Source organism: Adiantum capillus-veneris, chromosome 26 (genome assembly GCF_014529385.1).
Source record: "Adiantum capillus-veneris isolate H3 chromosome 26, ASM1452938v2, whole genome shotgun sequence".
NCBI lineage: Eukaryota > Viridiplantae > Streptophyta > Polypodiopsida > Polypodiales > Pteridaceae > Adiantum > Adiantum capillus-veneris.
Window position 1 is genome coordinate 130,644,069 of NC_140956.1, and position 15,685 is coordinate 130,659,753.

Genomic DNA, 15,685 nt, shown 5'->3' on the forward strand with positions numbered 1-15,685 from the left:
CCGATGAAAGACAAAAAAGCTGAAAAGGCTGCCAAGTGTTGTCGCACGCAGGAGGGAAGCAGTGACGCGCGTGGAAAGAGGACGACCAAAAACTTGGGAGCAGGTGGTGGTTGAGCCAGCAAGGGAGGAGATCGGGCTAGGAAGGTGGAGGCAAGACGACCGTACAAGCCAGTGGAGGAGACGAGGAGCAGGCACTTTTTTTTAGATGTACAAAGGCAGTCTCTTTGCAACCGCGATAGCTGCGCCAATGGTTACGGCATCAACGGTCGAGTCGAACGTTGATACACGCGAGTTCGAATTGCTTCTCAGTTTTGGCTTGACATCAACAAAAGGAGGGGGGGGAATCTCTCAAGATTCTGGGTAATATAATAAACATCCTACCATAGCCAGGGAGTATGGCGTCAAATCCTATCAAAAGGACGAAGTGAACAAGGAAGTGAGCAATTGAAAATCCAAAGTGCAGGAACTTCTCTCTCTCTCTCTCTCTCTCTCTCTCTCTCTCTCTCTCTCTCTCTCTCTCACACACACACACACACACACACACACACACACAGTGCAAACTAGCTTCCCTTTCCACCGTTCAGCAGCGATGGACCCTCTGCAGCAGCCACAAGTAACTACGACAGATGACGGTATTACAGGCCCCCGTTCCCACGCACTGATCCTGCCGTATCCCGCACAGGGTCACATCAACCCTCTGTTGCAGCTGGGCAAGCGCCTGGCGGCGCAGGGTGTCCGTGTGACCTTCGCCACCATGGTGCACCTCCATGCAAAATTGCAGCGGGCGCAGGCCCTCCATATCAGTAGCAGGTCAGCTCAGCAGCAGCCAATCAGAGGCGGCGATAAAGATCTCCTGCAATTCGTCAGCATTGACGACGGCCTACCAGCGGACTTCGAGCGCGAAAGATGGACGCCCCAGTTGATGGAGGTTGTGGACTCCTCGCTGCAGGAGGGCGCGCTGGCTCTCATTCACACACTGGGAACTCAGGGCCGCCCTGTCACTTGCATTGTGGGCGATTTCTTCCTGCGCTGGACGTCGTCGGCGGCGCAGAGGGCATCCTTGCCGGAGTTCATTTTTTGGCCCCAGAGCGCCTCCACGTACTCCATTTTCTTGAATGTGCACGCCCTCATCTCCGCTGGCTACGATCCCTACGAGGCCAATGGTACTCTCTCTCTCTCTCTCTCCCTCCCCCCAAAAAAATACCACGAACATAGTCAGTGGTCACACAATGACCTCTTGCATGTGGCTTTTACGTAGTAAAGGTAGCATCTTCCCGCGATGCTTGCATGGAGGTGCCGCCCCACGTCATACCAGGATTGGACATGGCCATACACCCTGCAGACCTGCCTTTCGAGAGTCCCATGGGCAAAACAGGGTTGGAGTGGTTGCGTGAGCTGCTTGCAGACCGTTTTAAACACGCGGGCGAAGCGCAAGGCGTCATTATCAACTCCTTTGAAACCCTTGAACCACAAGTGTTGAAAGCTCTCACCCTCCAACTCGAACAACGCATGCCACATCCACAATATGCTTATTGCTGGCCAAGGTACCTCTCTACTCTCTCTCTCTCTTTCTCACTCAAGTAAACAAGGTCTAAAGTTCGAAACTTGCTTAATGGATCTCTTATGGGATTGCTCTACAAAGATACAAACGTAACTTTTGAGGATTTATAGAATTAACACCTGTGCACGTCAAAAGAAAATGCACTCAATTTTCCCTCCTGCCATGGCCCTCAATTATGGCAAGATTTGATTCCACCCCATGAATTTTACTAAACAATTGACAAGGTCATAAGTTATCTACGTTTGTATATAGGGTAAAGGTGCCAGTAAATGTGCGCCTAACAAAAAAGAGGTAATTTTGGGGTGGGGGGGGGGGGGGGATTTTTCTATTCAATGCAAATCTGAGATATGAAGATATATTTTGGATTTGTCTTTTCAAGGCGCATTTTTCAAAACTAACATTGATATTTTTTAGAAATTTGTGCAAGTTAGTATTTCAAAAATGTGAAAATTGACTCTAAAGGGGGACTTTTGGTCCATAAGAAGGTCACAAAAAAGTAGGCTCTCAACCAATTACCTTTTAAGATTTTGTACTTTTGCTGGCACAAGGAATGCTTACTAATGGGCCTCACACACTTGGCCTCTCATGCATGCCTCCTTACTGGTACACTTACCCTAATACATGTGATGGTGGTAGGCCTTGTGAGAAAAAATTACGAAAAAGGCAAAAGAATATATAGGTTGATAAACTATTCCATAGAGATTTCAAAGAAGTCCTTAAAAAATTCTTATGCAATTAGTTTTTTCAAAAGCATCCAAGAGCAATGGCAAACCCATGGTAGTCAACATTGTAATAACATGGACCACAACGTTTTAAACCAACAATGACAAACATGCAGATGGCAGAAAGAAAAAAGCTATTGCTGGCAATGAAGCACAACACACAACATAACAATAGTGGTCTCAATCCAAAGGGGCTTCCAAAATAAGTTATAGTGATGTAGGTCATGATGGAGGAAAAAGAGACAACGAGTCATGAGGGAGCACATAGAGCTCACCTGTAACATGGTGGGAGTAGGAGGGTAAAACATACACAGGTTCACTTTGCCCTTCAAGGATCATACAACCCTTTGGTAAATGCAAGAATTCTCACATAGAAGCTCCTCTTGTTAAGTGCTCCTCCCTCATGTAGGCCCAGCTCCTCCTTCATCTCTCCATCTAAGTGTATGGCTCACCACATCAGTAGAACTAAATTCAACCCTCCTAGATGTGCTCACACATAGACATAACATGCTCCTTCATCCAATACAAAACTCTATGTAAAGTGATAGATAAGGAGAGACCTTGAGCTCTTGCAAGTGCGCTTACACACACGCGCGTGCGCACGTGCGCGAACACACACACACAACTAAAGAACATATAATGGACATGGAAACTGGAAGCTAATTGTTCTTATCCACAACCCAAAATGATGATAAGGTCTAAAAAAGATAAGGGATATACAATATAATAAGAGACTATATACAACACTTATCAATGTGAAACTACTAGTGAGTGAGATGATAACCGTTGCTCCCGATAAATTGTTCATGTCGACTGGGTTGCATTTATACGTCCGTATAATAATTTTGATACGTATTATAGGAGATTATACGCGAATATCATGTATTATGTGCAAATAGCTCATATAATTTTTTTTAATAAAAAAAGATTCTTTTGATGGAGTCGAAAGATCTTTTGATCTAAAGATTTTTAGATCGAAAAGCTAAATCACTATAAATGCTATGCGTGTATGCTTTGCTCCATTCAAGCATACACCTTCTTCTCCATTAGATGTAAATGTTAGCTAAAAGTTAAAAAACTAAAAATAACGATTTAGTCCTCGTAAATAGATTTGGAGACCAAAAAAATAAATAAAAAAAATATGGCTTGCAAAGCAAAATAAAAAAGATGAACTTAAAATATAACTTAGATAAGTAAAAGGTTAGTTCAACTAGTCAATTTCTTTAGAAAATAATTCTTAGAGCCAAGTCACACTCAGGGTTAGTAGAGCCAACAAGATAATTTGCTTGCAATTTTAGGCATGTTCATGTCGTGTTGCAGGAAATCCAAGCCCTCTTGCAATGCTTCTAAGAGTGTGGATTTTTTAAGGTGTTAAGTGAAAGACACAGAGGTGCAAAGTACTCCTCATTTCCAGGTCTTCGAGAACCAATTTTGTTGCTCACTATTGCCCAAGCCTGCACCTAGAAAAGCTCTCCCGCTTCTTTATGTGTAAGTGCGACCACAAAGTGGTTTTCACTGTAACTTGCAACTCAAACCTTAAATTTTTTAAAGAATATATGTAAGTATATAAAATATTTGTAAATGAATATATCAATAAAGAGTTAAAAATAGAAAGCTTGAGCCTAGAAGATAGATACATAATGAGTTTGAAAGTATAAATATCAACAAGAAAATAAGAACTAGTTCTCAAATACAAATGTGTAAAATGTGGTTGTGAATTTGTCAAGTAGCTGATAAGCTACCCACAATCCTGCACATGGTGTTAAATTGCATATATCACGTGCGTTCAAGGACTATTTTTAATTCTCCTTATTTGTGAATCTTTTATAGATAAAATACACCCTTTTTCTTTTAAATCTGTAATTTTTTTCTCAATTCTATTTTATGGTACCCTTCTGTATGTGAAAATGTGAGAAAAAATAAAATTTAATAACCCCTTCTACTACACTCACGTGATAGTCGTATATTTATTATGTGATCACCCACCCCCTCTGTAAGAAACCCGAGAACTGCCGTGTCTTGATCCTCTGCGAACCTCCCTTTATAGGCCTTGCCCCTAGGATCACATCTCCATTGGCAGCCGGCCCTTGGCCCCGGTCCTTGACCTCCCTTGGGTTTGCCCTTGGCATTACATTACTCCCCCCTTGAAGAAGCGTTTTCGTCCTCAAAAACAAAAGTGGTGATATCTTGATAAGTAATACTAATGTTTTTCCTAGTGGCATTCGTCATAGATCCAGCTGTTCATTTGACCGGAACACGACTCAGTAGGAGGTTCAATGAAATCAAGAGTAACATCTTGATTTTCCACATTGTTGTCCCTTTGCAACCTTCTTGTGTAACCGACTCATATACAACATAGCATGTAGAATCCATTTAGAAATCACTTGAGTATGCTAAATGAGTTATCACAACTAAGATGTACCTGAAAGAAAAGAGTACCTTTTTTCACTTGTTGACATAACTCATCAGCATAGTTTAAGTCCTTGACTTGTTGTCAAATTTCCTCAGTAAAGAACCCCACCATAACTAGTGTTCAAGGTTAAGAACCTAATTTACACATGAAGAAACTAAACCTAGTCGCAAACATGCTGTAACTTATGGTAATCAAACTCCAAGTAGAGCAATAAATGCTTACTAATTGGATTGATTTTGTACTAACGTACGCACTTTGCATATCCTTTAGCACAAAATTACACTTTGTAATCTGTCTATCCCCTTGGATAACGGACAGTACTGAGGTGTTTTGCCCACAGTTTAGAAACTACCGTCCCAAACGACTGGTAAACGGGGATCTCAATAACGTACAACATTGCTAAGGAATCAACAATGTCCTGAATAACCATCTTGGTTAACTTGAAATATCCACAAGCACCCAAACCGAGCCATGACCTCTATTCGTGATTGGTAGACCCAAAAGTAATCTCATAGAGATAATGCACATAGAGTGCAAAATGCTTCATAGCACTAAGGTGATGAATATGCATGTCACTCCAAATCTGCCTTGCTAAACACTAGGGCCCATAACACCTAGTGTGCATGCATTTAGCAAAAAACAGATCCGAACCTGTATATCCATGATCATACTTGCCAATACTGATAGCGAATGTGATGCTCCTAGCACACATGAAAAAGGAATGTAAATAGTTCTAGAAGAAACTGAAGGAGTACGAGCGGAAGTGCGACGCGAGAGAGAGTGCGAGAAGAAGAGCACGACGATATGGTGAACTCGCTCTACTGTAATATGTAGAGCATAGTGAGTTCTTATTAGGTTTTACAAAAGAATATGTGTACATACCTGGCGGCCCGCCCACTTACCTGGGCGACCACATTGGGCTTTATACCCCAACAACCTCCCACTTAAAGTCCAATGTGGTACTTTAAGTGTGAGAGAAGCTACTATACAAGAGATGTAGAGAAGTGATGTACATGCGCAAATGCGCAAAGATCGCAAAGATCTCTGAGGGAAGTCCTTTTGTAAGTAGATCAGCAGGATTTTCTGTGGTGTGAACTTTGACAAGCTGAAGTTGCTTATCCTCAAGCATTTCCCTGATGAAATGATACTTCACATCCACATGCTTTGTCTTTGAGTGATAAAGTGGATTGCGAGCCAATTGTATAGCACTTTGACTATCACAATATAACACAGGCATCTCTTCTTTGATTCCCAAATCTGTTACTGGTCGATTAAGCCAAATTGATTCTCTGCATGCCTCTGATGCTGCAACATATTCAGCCTCTGTACTAGACTGAGTAACACAATCTTGTAATCTAGAACGCCATGATACTGCTCCACCAGCCAATGTAAAGACATACCCTGACGTAGACCTTCGGTTGTCTAAGTCACCTGCATAATCTGAGTCTGTAAAACCCTTTACACTTAGCTCCTGACTCCCATAGCATATACGCATACTCTTTGTAGCTTTCAGGTATCTCAATATTCCTTTCACTGCCTCCCAATGTTTCTTGCCTGGGATTGACATGTATCGACTTACTACTCCCACTGCAAATGCAATTTCTGGGCGAGTAGCAATCATTGCATACATCAAACTACCCACTACAGACGCATATGGAATCTTATCCATTTCAGTTTGTTCTTCCTCAGACACAGGACAATCTTGTTTGCTAACTTTCACATATGGTGGCAATGGAACACTCAATGCCTTCCCTTCTCCATATTGAAACGTTGCAAAACCTTGTCAATATACTCTGTTTGAGATAACCAAATCAACTTCTTTGATTTGTCTCTCTCAATGCGCATACCAAGTATATGACTTGCCTCACCCATGTCTTTCATGTCAGACGATTTTGCCATCTTTGACTTCAAAGCTGAAATTTCTTCCAAGTGCTTGCCAACAATCAACATGTCATCCACATACAAAATAAGGATCAGCCAACTACCATCCTTAGCCTTCTTTGTATATAGACAGTGATCGAACTCACTACGTTTGTAGCCTTGAGAAAGCATAAACTTGTGGAACTTATGGTACCATGCTCTCGGTGATTGTTTTAAGCCATAAAGACTCTTTAACAACTGGCATACCAAATCTTCCTTGCCTTTCTCAACAAACCCTTCTGGCTGCTGCATGTAAATTTCCACATCTAAATCACCATGCAAGAACGCTGTCTTGACATCCATTTGGTGCAACACCAAATCTAATATGGAAACCAATGCAAGAAAGCATCTCAATGTAGTCATCTTGACCACAGGAGAGAAGACTTCATCAAAGTCAATGCCTTGTTCTTGCTTAAAGCCCTTGGCAACAAGCCTTGCTTTGTACTTTGGCTGACTATCATGAGCGGTGATCTTATACCTGTAAACCCATTTACAAGGTAGAGCCTTTTTGCCTTGTGGTAATTTAACTAGCTTCCATGTCTGGTTTTTATGCAGAGCTGTCATCTCTGACTGCATGGCCAATTGCCAATTCCCGGAGTCCTTCATTTGCAGTGCTTCCTTGTAACATGAAGGCTCCTTGCAATCAGTCAACATGACATAGTTCATAGATGGAACAAACCTATCAAGAGGTCGCGTGATACGTCCAGATCTACGCAATAGGTGGCTCAGGGTCAGCCACAACCTGTGGTTCCACTCTATCCTGTCCTTGCTCCTTTTGAGCCCTGACATTTTGTCTTGCACGTGCAGGTCCATCTTCTTGGAAGACAACTCTTCTAATCTCCTCAACCCTCTCTGGTTTAGAATGATATTTGGCTTCATTAAAGTGAACATCATTGCTGCGGATAACCTTTCTGGATTCGGGATCCCAAAGACTGTACCCCATCTCACCAGAATTACCATAGCCTAGAAAGATGCACTTTCTACTCTTTGGCTCAAGTTTGTTCCTGAATTCCTTTGGAACATGAGTATATGCCTCACAGCCAAAGACTCTGAGATGCTTGTATGAGGGCATTTTGCCTGAACATACCATCTCTGCCACTGAATCCTTCTGCAAAACCTTGCTAGGAGATCTATTTAGAAGATGAACAGTTGTTGATACAGCTTCAGCCCAAAACCCATTTGGCAGTTGTGCATTAGACAACATACTTCTGACCTTCTCTTGTATGGTCCTATTCATCCTCTCAACAACACCATTTTAAGGAGGATTGTAAGGAGCAGTAAGTTCACGTTTTATACATTTTGACTCACAAAAGTCCTGAAAGGCCTTTGAAACATACTCTCCACCATTGTTAGTGCGTAATCATTTAAGCTTCTTGCCACTCTGATTCTCCACAAGTGTCACAAACGTTTTGAAAACACTAAACGCTTCATCCTTGTGCTTGAGAAAGTAAACCCATACTTTCCTCGAGTAATCATCTATAAATGTCATAAAGTAAGAAGCTCCCCCTAGAGATAGGTTAGGCATAGGTCCACACAAATCACTATGAACAAGTTCCAACTGTGTATCTCTTCTACTGATTCTATGATTATGTGGCTGCTGTGTTTGCTTACCATACAGACAATGTTCATAGAATTCAAAATCATTAAATGACAAGCCAGGCAAATAACCAGAACGAGACAAGATTTCCATTCCCTTCTTGGACATATGTCCTAACCGGCTATGCCACAAAGAAACGTTTGGCTGCTCGGTTACATTGATTACATTTTTAGAGACATTTGATACATAAATCATGTAAAGTCCTCCAGACTTTACTCCATGTGCTATTGTCATAGAACCCTTCGATATCTTCCACATGTTCTGTCCAAAAGTGGCGATGTAGCCAGCATCATCAAGTAAACCTGTGTAGATCAAGCTCTTTGTAATTGCGGGAACATGTCTCACATTCTTCAGCATGAAAGAAGAGCCATTCTGAAACTTCAATTGAACATCTCCAACACCTAAGATCTCACATGTCTGCCCATTGCCTAGCCAAACATGATCTTTAGTGGTCACATAAGAGGTAACCCACTCCTTGTTTGGAGACACATGAACTGATGCCCCTGAGTCTATAATCCAATCACTCAGTGCATTTCCATCAGATGTTGTAAGAAGAGCTAAGTCCATTGTATTTTTCAAGAAGTAGATATCTCCTGACACTAGACTGTCATCCTCTGCAACAGTGTTTGTCACATTTATTTCTTGAATCTTCACTGAGGACTTGTTCCTCTCACCATGGTCTTCTGCTTTTTTTTTGCCTTTTTCTGGTTTCCATTCTCTGCAGTCTCTTTTCATGTGACCCTTCTTGCCACAATGGTAGCATTCTATGTCACTCTTGCCTTTAGCACTGGGAGACTTGCTATGAGACTGATCCCTCTTTCCACCTTTGTACTTTTCTTTGGTCCTTCCCCTTACAACTAAGGCTGTTCCTTTGCCTTTGTCCATTGTCTTTCTGTTGGTTTCTTTAGTAAGCAGACTGCCTTCTACACCTGCTATGGTCAACCCATCTGGAGGTGCAGAACTACTCAAAGCTGTGCGAAAAGTGTCCCAACTTTCCGGTAATGTGATCAATAGGAACATAGCTCTAACAGGTTCATCAAACTTGACACCTTGAGCTGACAACTAACTGTAGATGGTGTTGAATTCATTCAGATGATTGGACATAGGGGTCCCTTCTTTCATCTTCAAGTCAACAAGCTTCTTAAGCCAGTATACCTATGAAGCTGCACTCTGCTTCTCATAAAGATCACTCAGCTTTGTCCATGCTTGATAAGCCGACATCTCGTCTGCTACATTGAAGTAAACGCTTTCTGCCAAAGTCAGCATAATGGTAGAAAGTGTCAATTCATCCATTTCCCTCCATTCATCTTCGTCCATATCTTCTGGTTTTATCCCCTTGAGCTTTATAGGTTTTATCTGCTTCTTTTGTACCAAAACGTTCTAAATCTGCTTCTTCCACAATGGGAAATTGGTTCCATCCAGCTTCTTGATATTGTAAAGAGCAGTGTCCTGTGATCCAGCCATAGCTACGCTTCACAGTAGTTTACTTTCCTGGGTGAACTCGCTCTACTGTAATGTGTAGAGCATAGTGAGTTCTTATTAGGTTTTACAAAAGAATATGTGTACATACTTGGCAGCCCGCCCACTTACCTGGGCGACCACATTGGGCTTTATACCCCAACAGAAACTAAATACTTTCTGCTACAATCATTTGCAAGCCTTCGTGAAATGTTTGAACCATAATAGAAGGTGAAACATTAATCACTTCTAAGTACAAAAAATGAAACTTTTCATTAACAACTCATAGCCTTGCTATATGTATAAATAACCATATGTAATGTTGTTTAGCAGCACCTAGGGACTTTCTTGTGACCATCAACACTTTAATAAGTGATGTAGTAATCACGAGTTGGGTCTTACCCCAAACTGTACTCCTATAAACACTCTTAGTGTTGGAGATAAAATAGAAGATTCACGCAAGTTGGAATCATATCCACAACGGGATCTTGTCGAGACTCAAAAATTCATAAGCTAGGAGTGCTGTGAACAGCCGTGCTGGCTGAATTGCTTGCTTCATCGATACACCTTGGTAGAGAGACGCATTTTTGAGTATGAGAGTGTCAAAAACTCAACTTGATCTTCACATCAAAGTGTGTAGTGCGCAAATAGCACCTAAAAATTAGTAATGGAAATACTATTGCTTGTTCATTAGATTTGTTCGATCTTAAAAGAAAAACCTAATGGATTACCAACAAATGGCTCTTAGCCATTCCAAAATAGGTGGCTCTTAGCCCTTTAAAAACAGATGGCTCTTAGCCCGGCCTCTTACCATATCGACATAGAAAGATTTTAGAAAAAATCATGTCTGGTTTCACCTTTCCCGCATAGAAGTTGGAGAGAGAGAGAGAGAGAGAGAGAGAGAGAGAGAGAGAGAGAGAGAGAGAGAGAGAGAGAGAGAATGTTGGGTTGAGGAATAACCCTTATTCCAATGTGTTGTATGTCCCTTGCATATGCTCCATTACAGACCATGTCTGTGTCGTAGCTTATCCTATAAGCATACAACAATATTCGTGTACAACGCTCTTGTAGAGAGAGGTACCATAATTTACATATGGATCCACCTATCGTATATGTGGTCATGACTGTACCAGAGTGACTGAGGTATGGCATTGGTGAATATACATAAATAATAATTGTTTTAACATGTCAGTTACTTACCTCGTCCTTGACAGAGTAGCTAGTGTGATAGCGAAAGCGTATACAATGATGGGTGTTGTACGTCCATCGTATTAGTATGTCATGCATACATATCAAAAAATGGAGTGATAAGCCCTTGGTTGCAATGACAGTCTCAACCATGTGAGCTACTGGTAGACGTGCCTTGCATGATTACACTTGCATGGATACATCACAGTGCGCCATTGCCGAAACTGTGAGCTTATATCCATATATTGCCAAAGATGTGTGCCATGATTATTAATATGAAGTCAAGCGATAATACCTTGGCACATAAGAGAAGCCATGCTTCATAGGAAGACATGCAAAACCGTTTGCTTTGTACAATGGCTTCTTATGGAGTCTTCCCAAGCACGTTGCTTTGCATAGTAGAGAGGTCTTTTCCAAAATGAAAAGTAAAACATAGACAAAAACAAACATAACTTGAAATTGACTAACCTTGTCGCCCACTTGTGGGTAGGTGTCGGGTAGTGCGCTCGAACTTATAGCCATATGCACTGCTCGAGTGAGGTAGCATATGTATCATATACATTCGCGTGTGATTAAAAAATCGCAGACAGCTTGGAAACTTTGTATGCTAATAGCATAAGACAACTATAGAAACCAATGTAGAAACCTGATGTCAAATGCCCAAAGGGAAGCCTTGCTTCACATAAGTACTGATGGATTTTTGGGGATCATAGCTAACATATACTCTGCTTGTATTGATTACTATTATCCTGAAGATTTCTAGACAGAGCCTTGCTCCCTTGATGTCTTAGCAATTGTCGGATCACGTTGGCTGACAATGGGTGGATCATGTCTTTGTCTGATTGCATTAATGAGAGACAACCTGCCTAGGAGCTATGCTCTAGCAACTGGAAGCCTTGCTTCCCCCCTCTTCTTGATAACCTGCAGTGCATCGACATTCATTGCCACCGCTACTTTGCACAAGAAGGAACTTGTGCAAAGCGCCTAAAAAATTCCTGTAGTCTCTGAAAGAACTCATGCAGTATAAAATTAGCATAAAGCTAAAAAACCTGAAAGCATGAAAGCTCAAACCTGTTAATTAGCTTCATTCATGTTGCTCTGCTTGAAACCTTGCTCTAGTCAAACCATGGGTATATCCCATGGAGTAAAGCTCCCTTGGAGCATTTTGATAACATGCTATTGGTCGATTTTGCCTTGGAAACTGGCTTAACAGTGGGAAAAACCACCCAAAATAGATAATGATTCCCAAATTCCTGAGATGTTTGGATACTCCTGAAGATTTGCCCTTGGCATCCAAAATTGTTGCCCTTTGTCATTGCCTTACATCCCAATGCTTGCATGCCATAGGCCTTGCCCGTACTTGCAAAAAGTCAGCTGCAGATGCCTACGAGCCATATCTTTTGTCGTACAAGAAACAAGAGGACCTGCTACGTGCTTCAAAATCCATACACATGCCTTGAATGTATCGAGAGTAGGTTAAAGAGCGATGATGGACCATAAAGATAGCCATGCAATCTTTCTTCATATTATAGTACTCCACTGGAACAAAATTTTGGCTTTTCGTATGCGAATATGCTCCGCTGCTGTAAACAATTGCATGGCCACATGCGAACATGCATGCTGCATGCAGGCCGATCTGAGGAGAATGCAGTGTGCTATGACAACTGCACGATGATTCCAGATCATGATAGCCAAGCCGAGATTCAAGGAGTGCGATGCCCTTGGCATTGCCGGGTTAAGTGCCGAACAACATGGGGACGGACCCCTATGGTGGCCACATAGCCCACTTGGGCGCCCACGTGAAAAACTGTGGAAGAACAAAAAAACAAAATCATAGCGATGGCGGCTATCGAGCCTGCGTAGGGGAAAAATTGCCAAGCGATGGCTGTCCATGCCGAACTAGGTGTCGTCCATGTGACGAGAAGGGCTCCCCACAGCCCTGCGAACTCATCAGCCTTAGCCGATTATGTGCACATCAACCTCGGCTCCTTCCCTGATCCAAGGGATGTTACCCACGGCGTTCTTCGGCCTTTCTTCCTCCTGGCTCTACAAGGATAGTTTCCCACGGCCATGCCATGCATGACACCTTGTCCACGACCCAAGCTCGCCCAGAGAGAGAGAGAGAGAGAGAGAGAGAGAGAGAGAGAGAGAGAGAGAGAGAGAGAGAGAGAGAGAGAGAGAGAGAGAGAGAGAGAGAGAGAGAGAGAGAGAGAGAGAGAGAGAGAGAGAGAGAGAGAACCTGCATGAAAATTCATGCAAAAGCTGCAGCTTCTCCCTTCCTCCATAGCTCCTTCCTCCACCGAGCTCTGATACCAATGTAAGAAACCCGGGAACTGCTGTGTCTTGATTCTCCGCCCAACCTCCCTTTATAGGCCTTGCTCCTAGGATCCCGTCTCCATTGGCAGCCGGCCCTTGGCCCTGGTCCTTGACCTCCCTTGGGTTTTCCCTTGGCATTACAACCCCCCCCCCCGCCTACCCGCGAGCATAGTGGCATTCTCAAATGCATCCTCCACATCAAATTTTACCTTAAAATTTTGATACAAGGGCATAGTAATATGATTACAATCTATTATACCATACTTTGATAGCATAATTCATATTGCTTTTGTTGCAACCAAATTCCCTCTTTAATCGTGCAATGCCCAAAAAGTAATGCAGCTTCCCCAAATCCCTCATGGTAAATTCCTCTTTAAGAGACTCTTTCCTTGATAGATCGGTGTGCTCTAGGACTTACTCTTTCATGTAACCTATCACTTCATGGATTTTTAGCATGACTTGAATAAGGTGACCCCTACAATCCACTCAAAACGTGTGACACAAAAATAAATTTTCTATAGCCACATTCTCATTTAGATAAGCCCTAAGATCATCTTTTGCATTAGCATAGCAGCTTTCTAACTCATCAAACACAAAATCCCTACTCACTCGTACTTGATGCATGATGGTCTTGTAACATTTGTATCCCTTTCGCTCAAGGGAATAACCAATGAACATATATTTTTTTGGCTTTTGGTACTCTATCTTTGTTCACAAATCAGATGGCACATACACATAAATATTACTTTCATATACTGTAATTTGTGATCGAGGAATTAGGTTTTTGCTATTCTTCTCATTCATCATTACCCTTGCAACTTTTTGTATGTGAGTGTTCTTCTACCTAGTAACTCCATTCTACTTTAGATTATACTATATGAGTGTTCTTCTACCTAGTAACTCCATTCTACTTTAGATTACACTTGCATGAAAATTGCCCCTTGAATTCCATGCTTTCTCAAAAATTGACTAAACTTATTAGAGAATTACTCTTTCTTCCATTTTACCTAAGATTTCTATAGTCGATGGCGAGGCGTGACTACAAAATATAGAAAATAACATGCTATAAGCAATAAAACCCACAAATCTGTATACCTGATTCACCATACTTGCACATAATCAAAGCTCTACACAAAATGAGAGATACATATAGTGAGACCGAGCACAAAGCCACGTGCAAGTGCACCTCCCAGAGAAGACTGCTACACATGTATAGTGAGAGGATGGGTGAGAAGAGAGGAGACAAACATAGACACTGGGTGCAATCTCCGTCCAAGAGTGAGCATTTTCCTCTTGCACATATTTACTTATAGATTTATTGAATGCTCAGAATGATTAAAAACTATTAAGGACATAAAGTTACCATAGCTCATAATGAGCTCTTTAATAATACAATATCAACCAACTTGATATCCTTTTATATTTTCCAGGTCACCTTTAATAATAATATGCCCGCAAAAATCATATTTGTCAAAAATAATTGTTAAAATCATGTGTCAAAAATAGCATTGAAAAAAAAAAGTTATGACTTAAACAAACAAATTTTCTTATGCATACCATCATTCACATACTGCATATTCTAGTGTCCCATACCACAAAAATAAGCAGTATAGTTCATATCCTAATGTATCAGGATATCATTGGTCACATTCATCATTCAATAATCAAGTTTCATTAATCCAAAATCCAATTCCATAAACGTTGTGGACATTAAGTCACCATAAACCAAATCCAAATCACTTCCACTATATATCCAGATAACAAAATCATACTAGGGGCAATGGTGGCTAGCTTTGTAGTATGATTTTGTAGTCGATGTTGCTTAAATCAATAAATCAACACTAATCAATCATGCTACCTAAATTGATGAATTTGCACTTGTGTTGCTACCTAAATTGGCAAATCTAGGTGGTTAACTGGTGTTGCCTAAATTGTCAAATCTACACCAGAATGATCGTATACACACTCCTTAAACCGGTGAATATGTGTGCTCGTGACCAATGGAATAGTCAAGGCATACAAAACATTTTCCAACTCTTTGATACCAAATTCGAGTATGTCTCAGTAGCAAAGTTCCTAAAAAATAATGTCCATCATCACAAAGAAACATAGCTCACGTGAGTAGTTGCATAGCTTAATAATAAATCATCTCAATAGAAATTCCATTTAGTGCAAGTACAGGCCACCACAGTAGGAATTTTTATCTCAAAGCTCACAAGATAATGTAAATAAATAAAAATAGGAATGATGTATTTGATGTGCATACCTGGAGGATATTCTATATCTGGAGGATATAGAATATCTCAAAGCTCACAAGATAATGTAAATAAATAAAAATAGGAATGATGTATTTGATGTGCATACCTAGAGGATATTCTATATTTGAAAATTTAAGTAACTGTGTGTGCATGTGGAGAAACATATGATTGACAAAATCACAACTTGGATCTTAGGCTTTTGCAAATACAATTCTTGTACAAACTATCAAATTCACACCAAAGGATAGTTAA

The 15,685-nt window shown here is 41.1% G+C and overlaps 1 protein-coding gene across 1 annotated transcript in view; it reads left to right on the top strand.

The window, feature by feature from the left end:
* The first annotated feature begins 589 nt into the window (after positions 1–589).
* The window catches only part of LOC147424211 (mogroside I-E synthase-like), a 35,399-nt gene continuing 20,303 nt past the window's right edge, over positions 590–15,685 (top strand). Inside the window, exons 1-2 of the mRNA XM_086501557.1 lie at positions 590–1,163; positions 1,259–1,544. Coding sequence (XP_086357683.1) covers positions 590–1,163; positions 1,259–1,544 — 860 coding nt within the window. The remainder of the gene's footprint in view (positions 1,164–1,258; positions 1,545–15,685) is intronic.